At 41.4% G+C, this 21,615-nt stretch overlaps 1 protein-coding gene across 5 annotated transcripts in view; it reads left to right on the forward strand.

Moving 5' to 3' along the window:
- Positions 1-19,239, forward strand: part of CSNK1G3 (casein kinase 1 gamma 3) — a 130,111-nt gene extending 110,872 nt beyond the window's left edge. For 2 of the 5 annotated variants that reach the window (XM_034773103.1, XM_034773102.1), the window contains exons 13-15: positions 2,108-2,214; positions 2,635-2,658; positions 16,791-19,239. In XM_034773103.1, coding sequence (XP_034628994.1) covers positions 2,108-2,214; positions 2,635-2,658; positions 16,791-16,845 — 186 coding nt within the window. In that variant the 3' untranslated portion in view covers positions 16,846-19,239. Of the gene's footprint in view, positions 1-2,107; positions 2,215-2,634; positions 2,659-16,790 lie in introns of those variants that run through there. The other 3 variants (XR_004646057.1, XR_004646058.1, XM_034773104.1) reach the window with 2 other exon arrangements.
- Positions 19,240-21,615: the final 2,376 nt, after the last annotated feature.

Consider the following 21,615-nt stretch of genomic DNA (forward strand, 5'->3'; position numbering starts at 1 on the left):
CCCTAGGACAGTGCATCTTTTGCCTTCCAATCGGTGGAGTCTCCTTCTGCTCCCTTCCCTCAGATGGGCCATCTAGTCCACTCTCCGCATTAGCACCTGTAGAGAGAACATGGAAACGATTCCTCACCTGTATCTCCATTGCTGGTGCATGGACGCTCCTCTTTCTCCTTCTGGAGGTCACATGCTGCCAAACCTCCTCACAATCCTTCTGTCCCTGCTGCGCCTGCTCTGAATCTTCAGAACATTGTGGCCGTAGAAGCATCTCCTGACGTCTGTCCAGGAAATCTTCATTTTCCCTTATGCAACGCAGAGTCGATACTTGTTTCTCCAGCCCTCGAACCTTCTCCTCCAGTATGGAGACCAGCTTGCACTTTGTACAGACAAAGTCGCTTCTGTCCTGCGGAAGAAAGACAAACATGGCACAACCTGTGCAGGTTACAACAGCTGATCGCTCACCTTCCATATCACCGTCCTCTTAGGAGCTTCCTCAACTGTTGCAGGAACTACTCGGAGAAACCTGCAGATGAAAGCCTCAGTGCGCTCTCCCTAGGCGAACTCCCAGGCAAACTCCCGCTGTTAGCCTCTGCTGTTCGCCGCTCAGCTGGTTCGCTGCTGACTGCGAAACTATCTGTCCCATCTAGTTTCATCCTACCTGCTGTTCTGGGCACTAACTGCATGCTAAGTTTCACCTCTGTCCTACAGGCTCCTCCACCATATTATCCCAACTGGAATTGTATCATCATGCAGATATTGCTTTTCTGCCCTCAGCTAGTAGACCTGCCCTTTGCCTTACAGCGTGGGGTCCCCTGATCTGATGTGCACTCTCTCTTCATCTACCCTCAGTCAGCCAACTGCCTGGCAAACTGTCCAAAATAAAATCAGGGAGAAGGCTCTGGAATGGCCTCATTTGCCCTGTTGGTCGCTAGGGAAGTGATAATAGTTGTAGATGATAGTTGGCTAAAAACCAAGCCAGGGGTCCTGAAAGCCAGGATGGTCTGGGAAGTTGGAAAGGAGTTTGGGAGAAGATGGGTGTAGAAGGTAAGAGCATACCTATTTAATGGATGGCAGTTAATGCTTCAGGGGAACTTAGAGCAAACACTTTGGGCCTTGCAGCCAACAGTCTTTCCACCCTTGGTGAGTGCTTTTTGCAGAATGACCCATTTGGTTCCATCTGGGACAAGGGTGGGGGGCGGCTAAGCAACTCAGAGAGACCCTGTAGACGGCAGAGCTAGGGTAGGACTGCACTGAGTCTCTTGGTATCAGGCAGTATCATACATCAGGCAGAAAACAGACTTGACTCCTGCAAAGTGCCTGCTCTTGGATCAACCAGGAACCATTAGAGAGGCCTACAAGCTTTGTAACAACAGTGATCACTAATCAGGAGGGGACAGCCACAGCATTGCCAGTGCAATCTTGCCTTCTCTGACCTGGAGTCCTGGAGGTCAGCTGGCCAATAGTGAAGATGACACTCCAGGAAGCTTCTGAAGTCATGAAGATTGGCAGATGCCCTGGCTGCCTCCTCGATAGCTCCTAAATATACTGCTAGGTAGTGGGAAATCAACAGGGCCTTGGTTCCCTATGTTCTCACCTGCTGCTCTTGCCAAATGGCCAGAACAGTTTCTTCCTTACTATCGTCATGTTCTTGCTTTGTCTTAGTGATTGTATCAAAGAAAGCTGAGATCGGGGCTATCAGTCCTAAATACTGTGATGCTGCACTTAGGCTATGTCTACACTACAGACTTTACCACTCTCCCGCTGACATAGTGCTATCCACAATAGTGCTTTTGTCGGTGAAACTTATGTTGGTCAAGGGTTTGTTTTTACCAAACCCCAGCCAACAAAAGTTTTGCTGACAAAAGTGCTAGTGTAGACAAAGCCTCGGTCTGCCATTTTTAAGGAGTCAGTCTTATAGATGGCTTTTCTTGTAGCAGCAGGAGAGTGAGTGCATGGAGCAAAGTTAGTAAATAGTATTAGAAGAATGATGGTCATGATAGCATCTAAAATGGTAATATATTAATAACGCTAATCTGGATTTTTCAGTATGTTATGCATTTTCAGAATCCTACATGTGCACTTGCATGACTTAAAATACTTTTGGTAATTGCAGGTTGTAAGCTCAACAAATGGAGAATTGAACACAGATGACCCAACTGCAGGCCGTTCGAACGCTCCTATCACAGCCCCTACAGAAGTAGAAGTAATGGATGAAACAAAGTATGTATTGTTCTTATCTATTAAAGTTTAAAAGCCAGTGTTTTGATCGCCAGTACTGAGCTAATCAGCATTTCATTTACCTACTTATTTATTAAAAGAACCTTGCACACTTGTATTAGGAAGTGGCAAAATACTTCAATATTTTTGAGCTTTAATTATGTGGACTTCAAATGATTAAATATTAGAATATCGGTTATCCTTAAGGTTGACTCCATTAGTTAAAGTTAAAATAACACAAATTGTTCGCTTTACAGTAGTGAAATCCATACTTGATTTTGACATACTAGCTAACAGCTTGGTAAGAAATTTTACTGTCTTTTTAAATCACTATACTGAATACATCTCTCGTGAGAATTGTAGAACTTTTGCCTGGTGTATGGTGTTCTGATTCTCTTTTTTCCTTTATTTTTTTGTGCATAGCTGCCAGAAAGTGTTGAACATGTGGTGAGTTCCAAAGTGTAGGCAGGCAGAAATAGCTCCATTGGCTTTGTTCTCATTGCGTGGCTTAAAACTTTATGGGGAAAAAAAGGCCTTAAAATGGCAATTACAATTGGAAAACCTATGCAAAATGATTTGAAGTACATAGTACCATTAGACAGCCTGTCTTGGAGGCAGGAAGAAATACTAGCATGTTAAGGAGCTGTTTTGCCTGCTTCAACTCTTGTTTGTTTCAAGTGGTGTAGTCTGTGTGTATTTTCTCCAATACTTTTAAGAGGTCAGTACAATATCAATGTTTTTTTTATATATATATATATTATTTGCTATGCTGTTTTAGTGGAAAAACATTGATGTTTTCAGATGTTTTCATATTCGGGTAACAATTTAATATCTAGAAAATAACTAATTTATCTGAACTGGCACTAAATATTAGAAGATGTTTGAACTTTGCATATTTTTTTTTTAAACATAGTACTTACTAAATTATTAGTAATTGACAACTTGCTAACTAATTACAAAAACTTAACTGCAGGGTACATAAATCACAGTGAAAGGGAAAAGTATTTGTTGATGTACAGTAACTCCTTACTTAACGTTGTAGTTATGTTCCTGAAAAATGAAACTTTAAGTGAAACAATGTTAAACTAATCCAATTTTCCCATTAGATTTCATGTAAATGCGGGGGGTTAGGTTCCAAGGAAATTTTTTGGGGGCAGACAAAAGGCATTATATACTGTACAGTACTGTACTGTGCTTTGGTTGGGAAGTGTCCCGGGCTTACCCCACACAGGCACAGCCCGCCCCAGGCAAGGACGCTAGGAAGCACCTTTACAGCAGCAGCTTCCCCGAAGCAGAACAGACTCGGACTTTGCTGGGAATGCTCCAGGCCCGCCTCTTCCTGTCCCCACTCCACTCCAGGCCCACCACTTCCCACCCCCACTCCACCTCCTCTCTGGAGCACGCCACATCCCTCCCTCCCCCCCCCCAAAGTCCTAAGACTTTCTGGGAGGGAGGAGTGGAGACACAGCGCTTCCCCGTGCCTGCCCCTCCCTCGCAGAAAGTCCTAAATGCCGCCAAACAGCTGTTTGGTGGTGGGGGAAGTGCTGGGAGGGAGGGGGAGGAGGCAGAGAAGCGGAACTTGTACAATGCTCCCTTGTAAAGTCTCTGCTCTTCCACAGAATCTTATAAGCAGGCAGCCAGATGACATTATAAGGGAGCATTGCACAACTTTAAACGAGCATGTTACCTAATTGGGCAGGGATGTAACATTGAAACAACGTTAAGCGGGACGACATTAAATGAGGAGTTACTGTATATTATGTGGGAATTAAATACACCCATTTGAATAGTGGAATTTGTAATAAAGAATAGAAGAGATTTTCCTTGATTATTAGAAAATAAATATGGGGTTTTAATTGACATTTTTGTATTGCTTTGGAGAACATGATTTCACAGCGGTGTGTCCAGCTGGTCACCAGATGGAGACATGCATGAAGGTGTTGGTACATTATTACTAGTGACAATGGAAGTATTACAGAGTGCCCAGAGGTCAGACACAGTTGCACTGGGGCCCCATTGAGTTAGGATCTCTTAGAGAGAGATACAGTAGTCCCTTCCCCAAAGAGTTTGTATTCACATGTGTTTCTTCTTCGATGTTAGGACTACCCAAAACATTCATTCAAATAGTGTTATCAAGATGGAAGATATTAGGGGGAAGTAGGCCACTTGTAAAACTGAAAACATTTCTTGGATTATACTTGCAGTGGAAAAATCTCTTTTGAAAGTCCATCAGTATGTGCTGATGGTATCTGCTGAAATGACTCACTGTACAAATAAATCTGCCTTAGAATATTATTCTTAATGGTCTGTAGTAGTATTTAATCACTGCTATGACCTTGTTTCACCAAAGCACTTTTAAAGACCATAGCTAACTTCAGATTATTTCTGATGTTACAAATTTTCAGGGCAGCTACTTAACGTTCATTATGTAATTTACAAAACACTACTTGCCTCAGTAGTCTACATACTAGATGATTTGTAGATTTGGCTTGACTTACACTAAAGCTGTTGCCAGGTGCTCATGTCTGGAAAAATGATGAAGAATAAGGCCAAAATTTTCAAATGTAGAAGCTTAGAGTTAGACAATTAAATCCATATGCAGGCACCTAAAAAAATGAAGTCCAGGCAGTTTTAAGAGATGCTCAGAAACTGCTGCTGCCTTTGATTTATATAGCATTTATCTTCAGCATCTCTGAAAAAAATCACTTATTTAGGTGCCTATCTTTGAATTTTTTGGACTTTTTTTTTTTTTTTTTTTTTTTTTGCTGTTGCATCTCATATGCTAAACAAGTGAATCTTAACCTTCTCTTTACATCTGACTCCTATTAATCTTTTTGATGCATGGGAATCTCACTTTTCCAGAGAGGACAACTATTTTATTGCCAGTGGAATCTAAACCACACCTTCTGCTTCACCATCCTTTTAGAACTGGTTTTATGTTTTCTTAGTAATTAAAGGCAAAAAAAGCTGCTTCAAGCAATAATATACTAGGTGTATGCATTAGGAATCCTTTCAGGTATTAAGTGCTTTATAACTATATATTGCAAGAATCTTAATCAACTACAAAAATAAAATAAAACTTAGTTCATAGGGTATTGTGACGATTACTTAATGTTCAAACAGCAATGTAAAATGTAAGTAGAACTATATTTTTCATATCTGGATTAAGGACAGACATTATAGGTAACTTGTAACTTTTTTAAGGAAACTTGGTATTTTGTCAAGAAACTAATTACTTTTTGTTCCTTTGCCTAGTCTTTTCTCCTTCTGAAAATATGAACAAAGTTAAAGCTTTCCAGAAATTTTCATTTGTAATATTTTCCCATATTCCAGGAGCATGAATTTAGTATTTGCCCAAAATATCATTAGTCTCTCAGTTTACTGCCAAGACGGAATTTATTTTCGGTTTCAGGGATTTTTTTAGGTTGCAGAAAAACTGCTCTCACAGCTAGCTGCCAGTGATTTATGGACACAAGAATAGTTTAGCCAGATGTAGATAAACCACTTCTTTTCAGGGTTAACCTTGTGAATCTGGTAGCTTGTTTTCCTATAAGCATCCGATTGCTAGCAAAGGGACACTTTATAATTGCCAGCCCAACAGTATTTTTACTGTGCTTTCTGTGTGTGTATGTAATATATATGTGTGTGTGCACACAAAATACACATATATTAAAAATATACAAATATACACTACTGTGATTGTGTTGGTCATATATTTAAAATCAGCGCAGTATTTATTTACACTCACCCTAATTTTGAAAAATGAAATATTCTAATCTTAAATTAAATTTTTTCTATTATGTATGTGGCTATTTAATTATTTTATAGTGCCATAAGTTTGCATGATGTTTTATAGCTTTAAGACCAGGTTCCTGTCCTAAAGAATAACAGTCAAATTTTAAGAGCTAGTCAGGGATTTTGTCAGTGTTTTTTCTGTGAAAAATAGTTTCCACAAAATCAAAATTTTCTGCAGGGAAAATGAAATTTTGGCAAAAGTGACCATAAAAATATTTTGTTTTGGCTCAGGTTGTCTTGAATGGAAATACTTCGATTTGTGGAACCAAATCAAAACATTTTATTTTATCTCAGTTCAACACTGAATTGCATCTGCCTAAGCTGTTGGAGTGCTTTATGGGAGTTTGTTTCAGATGCTGCATGTCTCCTTTGTCCACTGTGGGTTGGGCTCCTCAACTAGGTTACATATCCCATGATGCAGCACAGTCTGTCCTCTGGTTGAACCATCATGGCACCATCAGAGAAGATGTATTCTGGCCAGGGAGTCTAGTTTATAGGGAAGATTGGGGACATGAGGACCCCAAGTACAACTCCTGTGAACCACTGCAGCAGCTCAGGCAAATACAGTTCAAAGTCAAACTAAGCACAAACTGAGTGTTTTGATTCTCAAATGGTCAAAATGTTCCAACATTTTGAAATCAGATTCTTTTGCAGCATCTTATTCTGTGAAAATTTCAATATTTTAACTTTTGTTCTGATTCAAGTCAAATTAAAATGTTGAAATATAAACTTCTTTGAGTGATTGCTCATTTCCATTCCATTGTGGTGTGTTTGCTTGCCACATGCACCGATGCCGGAAGTTTTTCCCTCAGTGATATCCATAGAGGACCAGCTTGGGCTCCATCTGGAGTAGCGTGTGTATGCGCTGGTATAAGGGTCACCGCCAGCTCCCCCTCCTTCAGTTACTTCTTAGCACCAGTGACGGTACTGGAACGTCTCCTTGCCTCGGCATTCTTTCCTTCTCAACTGTGCCTAGTTTTGAATCTCTTGTATATACACCTCTACCCCGATATAAAGCGACCTGATATAACACGAATTCGGATATAACGCGGTAAAGCAGCGTTCGGGGGGGGGGCGGGGCTGCGCGCTCTGGTGGATCAAAGCAAGTTTGATATAATGCGGTTTCACCTATAACGCAGTAAGATTTTTTGGCTCCCGAGGACAGCGTTATATCGGGGGAGATATGTAGTTCTTATAAAGTTTGTATAGTTTATTATTTCCCTTAGTGCATAAGTTAGAAATAGTTAGTCCCCCATGGGACTTAGCCTAGGGACGGGGCATGCCTCGATCCATGGGCTTCAAGCCTTGTGACCGCTGCAGAAAACCTATGGCAGTCAGTGATCCCTATCACTGTCCTAGGTGTTTGGGGGAGATCCACGTGAGTGATGAGTGTCGCATTTTTAAAAGTTTCAAGCTGCGAACCAGAAAGGAGCAGGACATTCTAATTAGAGCGCTCCCTTAGGGAGTCGGCCGTCACACCCGCCTTAGAGCTGGCTAGATCAGACTCCGCTCCAAACACTGCAGCGTTGGTACAGAGTGCACCGCTGGCACCAGCCTCTGACCGGCACCAATCCCAATCCCTGGTACCAGCTAAAAAGCAAAGAAAAGCCGGGAGAGGGCATTCTTCTGTGTCCCATAAAAGGAAGGAGAGGGCTGGAGGAAAGCAAAGGCCAGCATGGGGCAGCTCCTCCCCTCCAGACGGTGGCCAGACTCGTTGATCTGTCAAGCCCCCTTTGAGACCTGCCTTCTACCCTGGGAAGTGGCAGAGGTACTTGGCACCTGGTGGTGCCGTCCACGCCAGAGGCCTTTCAGCACCCCTGCTTTTTTCCAACCGCTTGTCTTCCTTCCTCTCTGCCTGGGCCTCTGTAACATCGGATTAGTGGGTCCTCAGCACAGCAGCAGGGGGAATACCCTCTAGTTTATTTCTATTGCCCCCTCCCGCCCTCTCTCCCCGTCTCTCCTCAGGGACCCTTCTCATGAGCATCTGCTCACTCACTAGATGCAGGGCCTTCTGCGGGTGGGAGACGTGGACAAAGTCCCTCTGCACTTGAGGGGGAAAGGATTTTAATCCTGCTATGTTTTTATCCCAAAGGCTAAGCGGGGGAGGTCAACCTGCGGAGCCTCAACAATTATCTCAAGAAGTTGAAGATCTGCATGGTCTCCCTGGCCGCCTCCATTCCTTCCCTGGATCCGGGAGACTGGTACTCCACCCTTGACATGAAAGACACTTACTTTCACATATCCATATTTCACGGACACAGACGATTCCTAAGTTTCATAGTTGGGACCGCCCACTACCAATTTGCAGTGCTCCTTTTAGGCATAGCAATGGCGACAAGGGTGTTTACGAAGTGCATGTCGGAGGTGGTGGCCTATGTCAGATGTCAGGGTATCCAGATCTACCTGTACATCGATTACTGGCTCATCAAGGGGTGCTCCAGGGTCCAGGTCCAGTGCAGCATCGAGACGTTGCCAGCCACTTCTCAAGCTCTATGCCTGTTGATAAATGAACAAAAATCAACCTTGGTCCCAGTCCAAAGGATATAGTTTATCGGAGCAGTACTCGACTTTACCCAAGACAGAGCATTCCTGCAGAGGCCAGGTTCAAGGTATGTCAGATCTGATTGCCAGCGTCACTGCCCATCCACTCACCACTGCCTGGGTCGGTCTCAGACTATGGGGATACATGGCAGCATGCACGTACATTGTCCGGCATGCGAGACTCAGCCTGTGTCCCCTCCAGATGTGGCTGGTGTCGGTCTACTCACCGGCCAGGTGTCACCTGGACAAGCGCTTCATGATCCCGCCATGGGTACTTACCTCCCTGCAGTGGTGCTCCGACACAATTCTGGTGTTGGAAGATGTGCCGTTCCTGAGTCCGCTACCCACAGTCTATCTGATTTCAGATGGTCCGATCTTGGTTGGGAAGTGGATCTCAGTACACTGTGGACTCAGGGGTTATGGTCACGAGAGGAGCTCGCACTACATATAAAAGTCAGGGAGCTCTCAGACCCATCAGTCTGGCTTACGGAGAGTTCCTTCCCCAACTGTCCCGTCAGGCGATGACAGACAACACAGCCTCCATGTTCTGTGTCAACAGGCAGGGGGAGCTAGTTTGTCGGCTCTGTGCCAGGAGGCTCTCCGTCTGTGGGACTTCTGCATTCAGCATACAATCCACCTGTAAGCCTCGCACCTCCCCGGCATCTGGAATACGCTGGCAGATTGTCTCAGCAGGTCCTTCTTCTCTCACCATGAGTGGTCCCTTCACTCTTCCAGAAGTGGGGAGCTCCCTGAGTGGACCGGTTCACCACCAGACAGAACAGAAAATGTCATCAGTTCTGCTCTCTGCAAAGCCTCAGCAAAGGCTCACTTTCTGATGCCTTTCTCCTGTCATGGCCAGGAGATGTACGCTTTCCCACCAGTTCCACTCATCAGCAGAGTCCTCTTAAAAATCAAGAGGGACAAAGCACAAGTCATTATGATTGCCCCAGCATGACTTCACCAGTATTGGTTCGGCATGTTCATGAACCCAGCTGTAGCAGCCCCATGGCCACTTCAGTATTCTTGCATGAGATGACTTCCTGAAAGGCCGTGAAAGACTTTCCACCAGTCCGAGACCTTGTCCCCCAATGGGACCTCAGCCTAGTCCTCTCCGGGCTCACAGGACCGCCCTTTGAGCCTATGGCTTCTTGTTCCCTTTCCCACCTGTCATGGAAGGTTGCATTCCTTGTAGCTATTACCTCAGCGAGACGAGTCTCCGAGATTAGAGCCCTTACTTCAGAGCGCTCGTACGCGGTGTTCTATACGGACAAAGATCAGCTGCAGCCCCATCCGACCTTCCCACCAAAGTTGGTGTCGCACTTCCATGTCAATCAGGATATTTTCTTCCCGGTGTTCTATCCAAAGCCTCATACGACCAACGAGGAGAGGCATCTGCATACTCTAGATGTCAGGCGTGCACTGGCTTTCTACTTGTCGCGCACCAAGCTCTTCCACAGACTTAGCTCTTTATTTCGGTAGCTGACAGTATGAAGGGCCTTCCTGTGTCCTCTCAGAGGATTTCGACCTGGATCATCACTTGCATCTGTACTTGCTACGAGATAGTACGGGCTGTGCCTCCACTGATAGTGAAGGCTTATTCGACAAGGACACAGGTGTTTTCGGCTGCTTTCCTAGCACATGTCCCTATCCAGGACATCTTCAGGACTGTGTTATGGTCTTCGGTGTACACGCACACGACACATTACGCCATCACTGAGCAAGCCAGAGATGACACCGGTTTTGGTAGAGCTGTGTTGCAATAGACACGTCCATGAACTTGTACCCGCCTCCATATGTACTGCTTAGGAGTCACCTACAATGGAATGGTCATGAGCAATCACTTGAAGAAAAAAAGGTTACTAACATTTTGTAACTGTTGTTCTACGAGATGTGTTGCTCATGTCCATTCCATGACCCACCCTCCTTCCCCTCTGACCGAGTTCCAGCAAGAAGGAATGGGGGAGCCAGCAGCGCCCCTTATAGCGGTGCATACACATGCCAATCCAGAGGACGCCAGAGCTGGTCCCCTACAGATACCACTGAGAGGAAAACTCCTGGCACCAGTGCATGTGGCGAGCACACACACTTACAATGTAATAGACATGAGCAACACATTTTAAAGAACAACAGTTACAAAAGATTAGTAACCGTTTTTTCCCCTGGAATGGAACTTCTGGTTGTTGATCAGTTCCACTAATTTTTGGAAATTGTAAGCCCTCCAGGACAGGGTCTTTGTATGTGCAGAGCCTAGCACAGTGAAGTGCCAATCCTGATGGGGTCAGTGGGAATGATTGTAATATGAATATTAAATAACAGATAAAATGCATACAAATATCAAACATGAATGAAATTGGAGTGATATTAAAAAAGGGAGACCAGGGGAAATCATTTGTTATGATGGCTTCATTAAAATATAATCAAATCCTGAATAAGAATAGGAGTGGTATGTGGGGAAGTACCTGAGTGGAGGCTAGTGTGGTAGCGTCAGAGCCAAAGGAGAAAGTTTAATATTTCAGCATCTTAGAGGCAAATTAAAGGAGAGTGAAGTTGCTTGGTACACTGGAGGTAGGAGGTTGTCCAAGGTATAGGGAGCAGCATGAGCGAGAACATGATTTGGAGGGAGGCGATAAAAGCAACAAGAAAGAATGTAGAATTAACTGAGTGAAGGTTATGTGAGAGGCAAGAGAAAAATAACAAAAAACTTTAAAGGTGGAGATAGGCATGAGAGAGAAGTGGAAGGAGACTGAGCAATGAGAGACTTGAGAAGCGCAGTGATATTATCGTAGCAATAAGGTAGATAAATTTCTTGACTATAAACACTTTGGATACACTAGACTAAAGTGAGGTGGAACTCTGAGGTCAGAGAAGATGAAGTAGTGGCAGTAAACAAAGGGGGAAAGAATAAAGGCTTGTCTATACAGGGAATAGTTAATCCTGTTTAATTAGGAATAGTTAACTCCATCTGTGGACACTCTTATTCCAAAATGGATTAAGCTAATTTGGAATTAAGCACTTTTATTCTGGAATAAGAACGTCCGCACACAGAGTTAATCAGTAATAGTTAATCCTCTTTAGATTCACAAACTAAACTGTTGCTTTCCCTTAGGGCACCTCTTCACTACCCGCCGGATCGGCGGGTAGCAATCAATCTATTGGGGATTGATTTATCGCGTCTAGTGAAGACGCGATAAAATCGATCCCTGATCGCTCTGCCGTCAACTCCGGAAATCCACTGCAGCAAGAGGCGGAAGTGGAGTCGACGGCGGCACGGCACGGCACGTAGCTGAAGTTGCGTATCTTAGGTTGACCCCCTACCACCACCACCACCCGTAGTGTAGACCTAGCCTTAGGTAGGATAATCACTGTTTATGCAACAGATGAAAATTATTACACCCACAAGCAAAAAGTTTAGAAAACATGATCCACTTTTGTCATATAGAAAACATTTTTAAATGCCTAAAATATTTGTTAGTACATGAGAACATGTCTTGCAGATTGTGGATTCCTTCCTTCCTATTAAGTATAATAGTAACTTTTAACATCCTTAGATATTTGTGTGCATACTTAAAGTTGTGGTAGCTGTGTGTTTCAAACACTTAAATGCACAGAGAATTTGTGCACTATTAAAATTGTTTTATAGCAATTCAATAGTATGTTTGATAATGAGGCCCTCTAGTGACAGCATATTTAAACACTGCAGGATTTTTGTTACAAATTGTATTCTTCAAGGGGTTATAAACTGTCTGTATAAATTTAGAGACAAAAGGTGGGTGAGTTAATATCTTTTATTGGACTAACTTCTGTTGGTGAAAGAGACAAGCTTTCGAGCTTACACAGAGCTCTTCAGGTCTGGGAGAGGTACTCAGAATGTCACAGCTAAATTTAAAAAGCAACAGAGGGTCCTGTGGTGCCACAGGACCCTCTGTTGCTTTTTACAGATTCAGACTAACACGACTACCCCTCTGAAGCTAAATTTAAGAGTGGAAGAGACGAGTTAACACATTTTGCAAGAATCCATTCAAGGTAAAGTGTGTGGATAACAGCTCTACAGTCGTAGGACAAAGAAGGGTTAGTGGGTTATAGATTTTGTAGTGAGCCATAAATCCAATGTCTTTATTCAATCCATGATTTTTGGTGTCTAGCAGAGTTATCTTTTGCTGTGTTTGTGCAAGTTTCCATTGAGGGTGAAGACAGAGGACTTGAAAAGTGTTCAACTACGGGTGTTATGAATTTTTTTTTGTTGTTTATTATTTTCTGTGTGAGTTCTTTTGAGAGTGTAGTGACTGTTTTCAATCCATGTAGTTGTTGAGGCATTTGGTGCACTGGATGAAGTACATCACATGTTGTGATAGGCTTATGTGTAGGACCCATGGATCTTGAAAGGTGTGTTGTGCTATTGACCATCATATCAGTGAAGATATGTCTGCAGGTTTTGCTTTGCATCTGGTGTTATGGGAGAGGCTGGTGTTGCTTTGAGTTGGTGTACTGGTCTGTGAGGAACTTGCTTCTGCTGAGGAGCTGGAAGATGCAGGGAGGCTTGAAGGCCAGAAGAGAGGTTTCAGGAAAGATTTCTTTCAGGATATGGTCCCCATAAAATGTGGGATGTAACTGTTTAGTGATAACCTGTATACGTTCCAGTATGGAGTGATAGGTGACAACTAGGGGTGTACACTCAGAGGGTTTTTTCCTGTATTGAAGTAGGTTCTCTTGTGGTATATGGGTTGCCCATTCTAACATGATCTACTTCTTGGTGGAGTGTCATTGAGTGAAGGTGGGTTTAGGTCTGTTAAGGTGTATATTAAGGTATAAATTTAGCTCTATTTTAAATCTTGCCATAAGAGCTTTTATGTTGGGAGATTTTAAAATAGATGTCTACATTTTCTTACACAAATTTAGATATATTTAAATGACATTTGTTAAAATTAGAGGCTTTGAGAGTTCCAACACTTTAGATGTTCATGTATATTAGTAGTATTGGAGCTTCCAAGGCAGTTTAATGATTTGGAATGTATATTTATGTTCCTCCAACAAAAAACATTATTAATACATATTAAGATTCAAGGATTTATTTCCCCTTACCAATAGATCAGAGCACATTAACAAACTGGTCACGCTTCAGCGTGGTCCACATGGACCGTTAGGCCATGGCAGGCTAGTCTGGGGTAGATTCACGCCCCAGTTTGCCACAAACTAAATGTTTGTGTAGACAAGCCCTAAGTGAACCTATAATACAAGGCTAAATCCTTCTGAGAGCTGGAAACATAAACTGAGGCAGGAGCCCAAGTGGCATATCACCAGAACCCTAAGATTAAATGTCTTGGTATTATTCCATGTGTTTTGTCAAACAGTGCATTTATGAGTGATTGTGCCATGCCTCCAAAGGTGTGATAGCTAGTAGTGAATGGTGAATGAAAGCTTGCAAAGAGATTCAGTGAATGAGGAATTGGCAGTGAACCCATTTCTGCAGATGTGCTTTCAGGTTCAGAACCTAAGCACAAACTGTAGTGGTCATAGCTTGGCCATTCGTACATGGATGACCAAAAAATCTAAGGATTTATGAACAGATTTTAGGTGCATTTATTTGTTATTCTTCAAGATCTGCCATGTTCTATTTTTTCATAAGGACTATGTAAATAACATTATATTGCTGGTACCTATATCTTGAAAAGAATTCTTTAATCTATATAGATTCTTTTTGGTCTTCTAATTGTGGGTTTCCTCATTATCAATAACTAATGTTTTTTTCTACTGAAAGTCATGTAACTCTGACCAGCTTTGGTTGAGTCTGTCTCCTAGTTCTGTTCGTAATTGAGCTACAGAGTGCCCTTGGATAATATTTTGAGAAAGTGACTCTCCCACTCTTCTCTCACTATAGATGGATTCCTCATCTCTCTTGGAACACTAATGACCCTTAATTTTTCTCCCTTTCAAAATCCACATCCTCAACCAAGCAGGCAGGATTCCTTTTAGAACATAACTAATGCTGATGCTTGATGAGCTGAAGGACTGCTGAGATACTGAAAGCACACCAATCCTCTTAAGTGCAGTAGCTGTAGAATATGTCACTTCCACAGCACTTCTCACCTCGAGAAGGAGACGCTGTGGATAGCAATCCTTACTTAGTGTGCAGCACAGTAGTACAGAGCACTACCAACAAATCATCAAACCTGTCCTGGGCAAGCTATCCCATATTCTAAAATAAAGTTTGCCCATTCACTTCTGAAATTATAATAAATAAAAAAGATCGTGTGGATATTTTCTTCATTGTTCATTTTAACCTTAGAGCAGATCTTCAGAAAGTCAAAGCAGCTTTTATCTTGGGGTTTTAGAAAGAGGGCTAAATTCCTTTATGGGCTTGGCTACACTTGCAGCTGTAGAGCGCTTTAAGTTAAACCAGCCTTCGGAGAATGCACTAGGGAAAGCGCTCTAGTCTGTCCACACTGAGAGCTTAAAGTGCACTGGTGTGGCCACATTTGCAGCACTTGCAGCTGCATTAGGAGCAGTGCATTATGGGGAGCTATCCCAGCGTTCAAGTGGCTGCAACATGCTTTTCAAATGGGGGGTGGTGGGGTGGAGTGTGACAGGGAGTTTGGGGGGAGAGAGAGTGTGTTTTGGGGTGCTGAGAGTGTGTCAGCACGCTGTCTTGTAAGTTCAGACCCTCCTCCGCCTCTCTGTCACTCACTCAAAGCAAACATTAGCTGTTCGTTTTTTTTCTCAGACCAGATAAGCAGCCGGCGCTCCGAAATGGAGCTTTGAAAGGGCACTTCCGCGTCCCGAGTTCACAACAAAGACAAGAGAGGCCACTTCAGTTAAGGGGATTATGGGACGTTTCCGGAGCTCAATTAGAGCATTGTAACGTTACTTCTCATTTATACTGGCACTGAAGTGTCTCACTCAGTACACAACAGCTTTTAATCCTCTTGGGGAGGTGGAGTACCAGGAGCACTCCAGCCAGGGAGTCAGGGCGCTCTACGTGCCTTGCCAGTGTGGACGGGGAGTAAGGTAGAGTGCTCTTAGGCTAGGTCTATACTGGGTGTGTGTGTGGGGGGGAATCGATTTAAGATACGCAAATTCAGCTACGCGAATAGCGTAGCTGAATTCGTCATATCCGATCCGACTTACTCCGCTGTGAGGACGGTGGCAAATCGACCGCCGCGGCTCCCCCGTCAACGGCGCTTGCTTCTACCTGGGCTGGTGGAGTACGTGCGTCAATTCGGGGATCGATTGTCGCGTCCCAACAAGACGCGATAATTCGATCCCCGAGAGATCGATTTCTACCCACCGATCCAGGCGGGTCGTGAAGACAAGCCCTTACAGGCTTTATTGCAGTATAACATGCAAGTGTAGCCAAGGGTTATGTTAACATAGCAAGGAAATGCCCCAAGTGTAGTTTCTTCCGTCTGTCTGTTCCTTCAGTCCTCTTTTTTGTTGTCTTCTCCCAGTATTTTTTCTCTTGTTTAGTCTTTGATTTTTAAAAGAACTTATCTCCTTTCTTTTGTTTTTCTTTCTTCTGCGTCTTCGGTCACTCCTTTTTTAGCTTTTTATTTTCCGTCATTTTTTTTGTTCATCTGTATTTGTTTGCTCTTCTCATACCCCTGTACTCTTCATTTATGATGTTTCTTCACAGCACTGAATCAGAACGTGAATTTTAAAGTTATTGTTAAACATTGTTTTGAGACATTTAAAAAAAAAAAAGTCCTTTCCCAAGCTCTAAGTGCTTAAAGGGTGCCTTTAAAATTATGTTGGGCAGCAACAGCAATATTAGTGAATGTTAGTGTAGTGGTTCAGTATGTAAATATTTAAAATACATTTACATTCCTGTTTGTCATACTAGCACTTAATGAAAAGTAATACACAGGAGATCAAAACAATTTTATTTCCAAAAATACACCTTTCATCCTCAATACATAATGCTTTATTATAACTCTGAAACATTACGACTGTTCTGTCTTGGCCTGAAACTATAATAGTCACTTTTATTAGTAACTCTCTTGTCTATTATGTAACTTACTTGACTGTCTCCAAAGAAAGTGTGAAAAGAGTTAGAAATAATTCTGCTGTAATTTTGGCTTCAGTAATGTATCAGTCACCCTCAATGGAGGTTCGTATGTACCTTGCAGTGGTTTATAACTTTATGACGTTTTAACTGCATATTTTAAATTAAACAAGTATGGCATTAGATATGATTTATTTTTGTGCTTTCATTTTTTTGTTAAATGTCGTATTTCCTATCACACTTGCAGGTGCTGTTGTTTTTTCAAGCGAAGGAAAAGGAAAACTATTCAACGCCACAAATGACTCTGGAAGCAGGCAGAACATGGGGAATTACTTTCTTGTTCATCTGCTGTCTTGTGATTAAAACAAAAAAAATCATTTCTGTAGTGACCACAAATTATTTTCAAAGACTCCATCTTAAACAAAAATGTCATGCCTCCGTGCTTTGATTTGGTTGTCCTTCATTTGTATTTTGTTTTTCATCCATCTCTTCTGGAAGCTTTAAAGTTTTATGAAACATGAGTGCTTCTTTGACCATCAGTAAATGGACCAGTGAAATGGTACAAATGAACACTGCTCTATCTTCAGCAAAACTAAACTTCAAAAGCATTTCTTCTGTCCTAGAAAGCAATTAGCAGTGTCTTAGCTGAAGATCAGATATGTCATAAATCTGGTTTTTGATGAGTTCTATAACAGCATGTTGAAAGCAGTCTTTTCAAGTGGATAATGAAGAAGAAAAATATAGTTGCCCAAGCATTTAAAAATAATAAAAAGTCTTACCTTAAGATTTCTTATTGTCTGTGACATCTGCGTTGATTGTTCAGTATTACTGATGGTACTGCAGTCCCAAATTGTATTGTATTAGCATTAAATCCTCTCCATGATATGGTACAGTCACTACCTGGAGATACTGAGGAAGAAGCTAGATGGATTCTGCTGATGGCAATGGTCTATGCTGTAGTTGCTAATGAACAAAAAGATATCATCAGTAGAATCTGGGTTTGAAAATGTGCTTTTGTTGTGCCTCTAATGGAGTTGCAGTATAGTAGAAATGGCAACAATGCTTGTACAAAAATACAAATGTTTGTATAATGTAAGTTGTGCTTCTGGTTACATTAGACAGGAAGATGAAATACTTTCAAAAGAGAGAAGATATTTAAGAGTTATAAAATACACTAAGAGGAAATAAATGTGAATCTGCTTAAAGTGGAATGGGAATTAAAGCCTACAGTTCCCATGAAGGCTACTGCTGAATGGCAACATCCTCCTTAAACTGAAAATTTGGATGTGCCATGTAACTGTTAGATCTTGTTGGTAAATTATTTTACTCATTGATTTAATTAAAAAAAAAAAAAAAAAAAAGGGCAATGGAAATGGGTTGAACTTATACTGCCTTCTCTGTGTACTAGACTGTAGTACCTAAAACTTCGCTGTAGTTTTCTGGAACCTTCTTAACTTTCTGTGTAATATTGCAACTGATGTAAGATATTAGGGAAAGGATGGATCAGGTACTTTCCCCCACAGTCCTTTGAAGTGCCTGCAATATCTATAAACCAGCTGTTCTGTAGAAAAGGCAGCCCATTCCATTTTTTCAAGTCTGCTTCTTTTAAAGCCATAATGACAGAGGTGTGCTTTTGTCATATTTAGCTGCAAGTACTTGGAGAGATGGAATAAAAGGACGGAAGTGGCTAGACAGACTTGTTGACCAAAACTCAGATTAATTCTCACAATTTTTTAAAAAGCCTCCAAGAGCTAACTTGTAATTTTTTTTTTCTGTCAACATATGCCTTCTGGCATACTTATTTATTTTTTAATCTGTTTTGTGGTAACATTCAAAATGTGTATTAAACTAGATAAGTGCACACCTTTGAATTCATTATTGCATTTACAGGGATTTTAGTTGTATTTTATAATTTATTTTTTCTTACCTGCCAAAACTGCAGTGCATTGTTTTGATGAATGATGTGCTCACATGAACACAAAAATGTGTAATCTGGTCATTGTCACTGTTGCTGTTAATGATCTTGTTAAATTTTTGTTTTAAAAACCTGAACTTGGCCTACAAAAGTATATACTGTATAACTGGGTCAACAGTTTCCACTCAATCTGTTTGTATTACTGATTGTCTTAAACTTATGGACAGTTACATAATGTTCTTTATTTTGATTTGAGCTGAAGAAGTAGGTTGACTTGACCATTCTAATGTGAAATCCTGTCTGTCTTTGCAGTATTTGACCAAATTTGTCACTCCATAATATTTGTAAATACATGCAGTATTGTATTTCTTATCCTACAGTTTAGTTTAATTCTCAAGGGGTGTTTGGCCTGTACAGTGTTTATATGATTTGAACTCCTTACACACAAGATGTGTATATTAATCCAATTATGGACTTAAATATAAAAAAAATATAAAATCTGTTTATTTGCTGCAAAGACCAGTATCCAGACATTTTGCTTTTTAGCAATATTTTTAAGTGCTCTGTTTTAATGCCGAGGAACATTTCCTTCTGGCAACACACACTGGTCAATAATAATTAAAGCAGGTATGTTCAGGTTAAGCAACAATGTTTTGCGTTTGTATGCTTTTTCCCTTCTAAACTAATGAAGTCAACATTTTCTGAATGTCAGAAAAATTAAATCCCTGTTTAAAATTATGTAACTGAAGAAGGAAAAAAAAAATAAAGGTAGTTTTTTTTTTAACTTGTCTTTTCCCCCCTTTCCGACAGTGTTGGTTTATAATGGTGGAAGTCATTAGTCTGGGGCCTCCCAAGCAGTTATAATCAATCTATTTGGACTCCCAAACCATTGCTCTTGTAAAAGAAAGTCACTAAAAATGGCAGCCTGATGATGCATTTGACAGCAAATGGATGGAAGTACATAAGCCTGATAGGAATATGCTTGGTGATGTGGTATTCATTCTTTGGGAGCTGACCATGGTTGCAATAGGGTATTTGCCACAGTGTCTAGCATATAATTTTAAGAAAAATATTCTTGTGGAGTTGATTGCCTAACACTTTCCTATATAATATCATGATTTCAGTTGCTTATAACTTCTCCAAACTTTAACTGTTCAGGCTGACATTTTTCATGCGAGGTGCTTGTCTCGGGTGAAATTTTTTAAAAATTTTAAACATTTAAGAAAAATAGCTCCGCAGTTTCCAAATATGAGATAAGGGGGAAAAATACATTGGTTTGCCTATGTTGCCCCGACTGAAAAAAAAACTTAACCGTTTCATCGAGACACTTCAGCATCTGTATGCTGTCGAGCAAGGACTTGAATTTTAATTAGGGCTGTCAAACTATTAAAAAAAATAATTGTGATTAATCGCGCTGTTAAGCAATAATAGAATATCATTTATTTAAATATTTGTGGATGTTTTCTACATTTTCAAATATATTGTTTTTAATTATAACACAGAATACAAAGTGTACAGTGCTCATTTTATATTTATTTTTATTACTAATATTTGCACTGTAAAAAAACAAAAGAAATAGTATTTTTCAATTCCCCTATTGCAAGTACTGTAGTGCAACTCTTTCTCATGAAAATTTAACTTACAAATGTAGAATTATGTACAAAAAAACCCTGCATTCAAAAATAAAACAGTGTAAAACTTTAGACCCTACAAGTCCAATCAGTCCTATTTCTTGTTCAGCCAATCGCTCAGATAAACAAGTTTATTTACATTTGCAGGAGATAATGTTGCCCACTTCTTGTTTACAATATTACCTGAAAATGAGAACAGGCGTTCGCATGGCACTGTTGTAGCCAGCATCACAAGATATTTACATGCCAAATGCCCTAAAGATTCATATGTCCCTTCATGCTTCAACCACCATTCCACAAGACGTGTCCAGGCTGATGATGGGTTCTGCTTGATAACGATCCTACGAGCAGACTGACGCATGTTCATTTTCATCATCTGAGGCTACATCTACACTACAGGGGGGAGTCGATTTAAGATACGCAAATTCAGCTACGCGAATAGCGTAGCTGAATTCGATGTATCGCAGCCGACTTACCCCGCTGTAGGGACGGTGGCAAAATCGACCTCTGCTGCTTCCCGTCGACGGCGCTTACTCCCACCTCCGCTGGTGGAGTAAGAGCGTCGATTAGGGGATCGATTGTCGCGTCCCATAAATTGATCCCCGAGAGGTCGATTTCTACCCGCCGATTCAGGCGGGTAGTGTAGACCCAGCCTGAGTCAGCTGCCACCAGCAGAAAGTTGATTTTCTTTTTTGGTGGTTCAGGTTCTGTAGTCTCCAGATCTGTGTTTTGCTCTTTTAAGTTTTCTGAAAGCATGCTGCACAGCTCCATCCCTCTCAGATTTTGGAAGGTACTTCAGATTCTTGGGTCGAGTGCTGTAGCTATTTTTAGAAATCTCACATTGGTACCTTTGCATTTTGCCAAATCTGCTGTGAGTGTTCTTAAAACAAACAATATGTGCTGGTCATCATCCAAGACTGCTATAACGTGAAATATATGGCAGAATGTGGGTAAAACAGAGCAGGAGACATACAGTTCTCCCCCAAAGAGTTCAGTCACAAATTTAATTAATAAATTATTTTTAATGAGGCTCATTAGCATGAAAGCTTGTCCTCTGGAATGGTGGCCGAAGCATGGAGGGGCATACAAATGTTTAGCATATCTGGCATGTAAATACAGAACGTAAATCTGCTAGTACCAGTTAATCCACTAGTTCATGTAGTAGAAATCTATACTGCGGATCTAAAAAGTCCATCTATGGGAAAGACCCACATGGAGGTCAGTATGATTCCAAGTGATGGAATTTATTTTTTCAGTTTACTTGGGAAAAAAAAAAAAAAAAAGCCCCAAACACTCAAAAGTCAGGAAATTCCAGAATTGAAGTTGCATGTACAACTTAACTTCAGCTCCGTGTGTGCATATTCATTATGATAGTCTTTAATTCCATTATCATATTTTTCCACACAGGAACCCTGCCTCATTCAGTGCACAATATGGACTATATTGAGGGAGCAACTATTCCATATTTTGCTTTCCCCTCATGATTCTGTGGGTGGCCTTAGGCCTTACTTACTGCACACTTCAAA

Source organism: Trachemys scripta, chromosome 6, assembly GCF_013100865.1.
Source record: "Trachemys scripta elegans isolate TJP31775 chromosome 6, CAS_Tse_1.0, whole genome shotgun sequence".
NCBI lineage: Eukaryota > Metazoa > Chordata > Testudines > Emydidae > Trachemys > Trachemys scripta.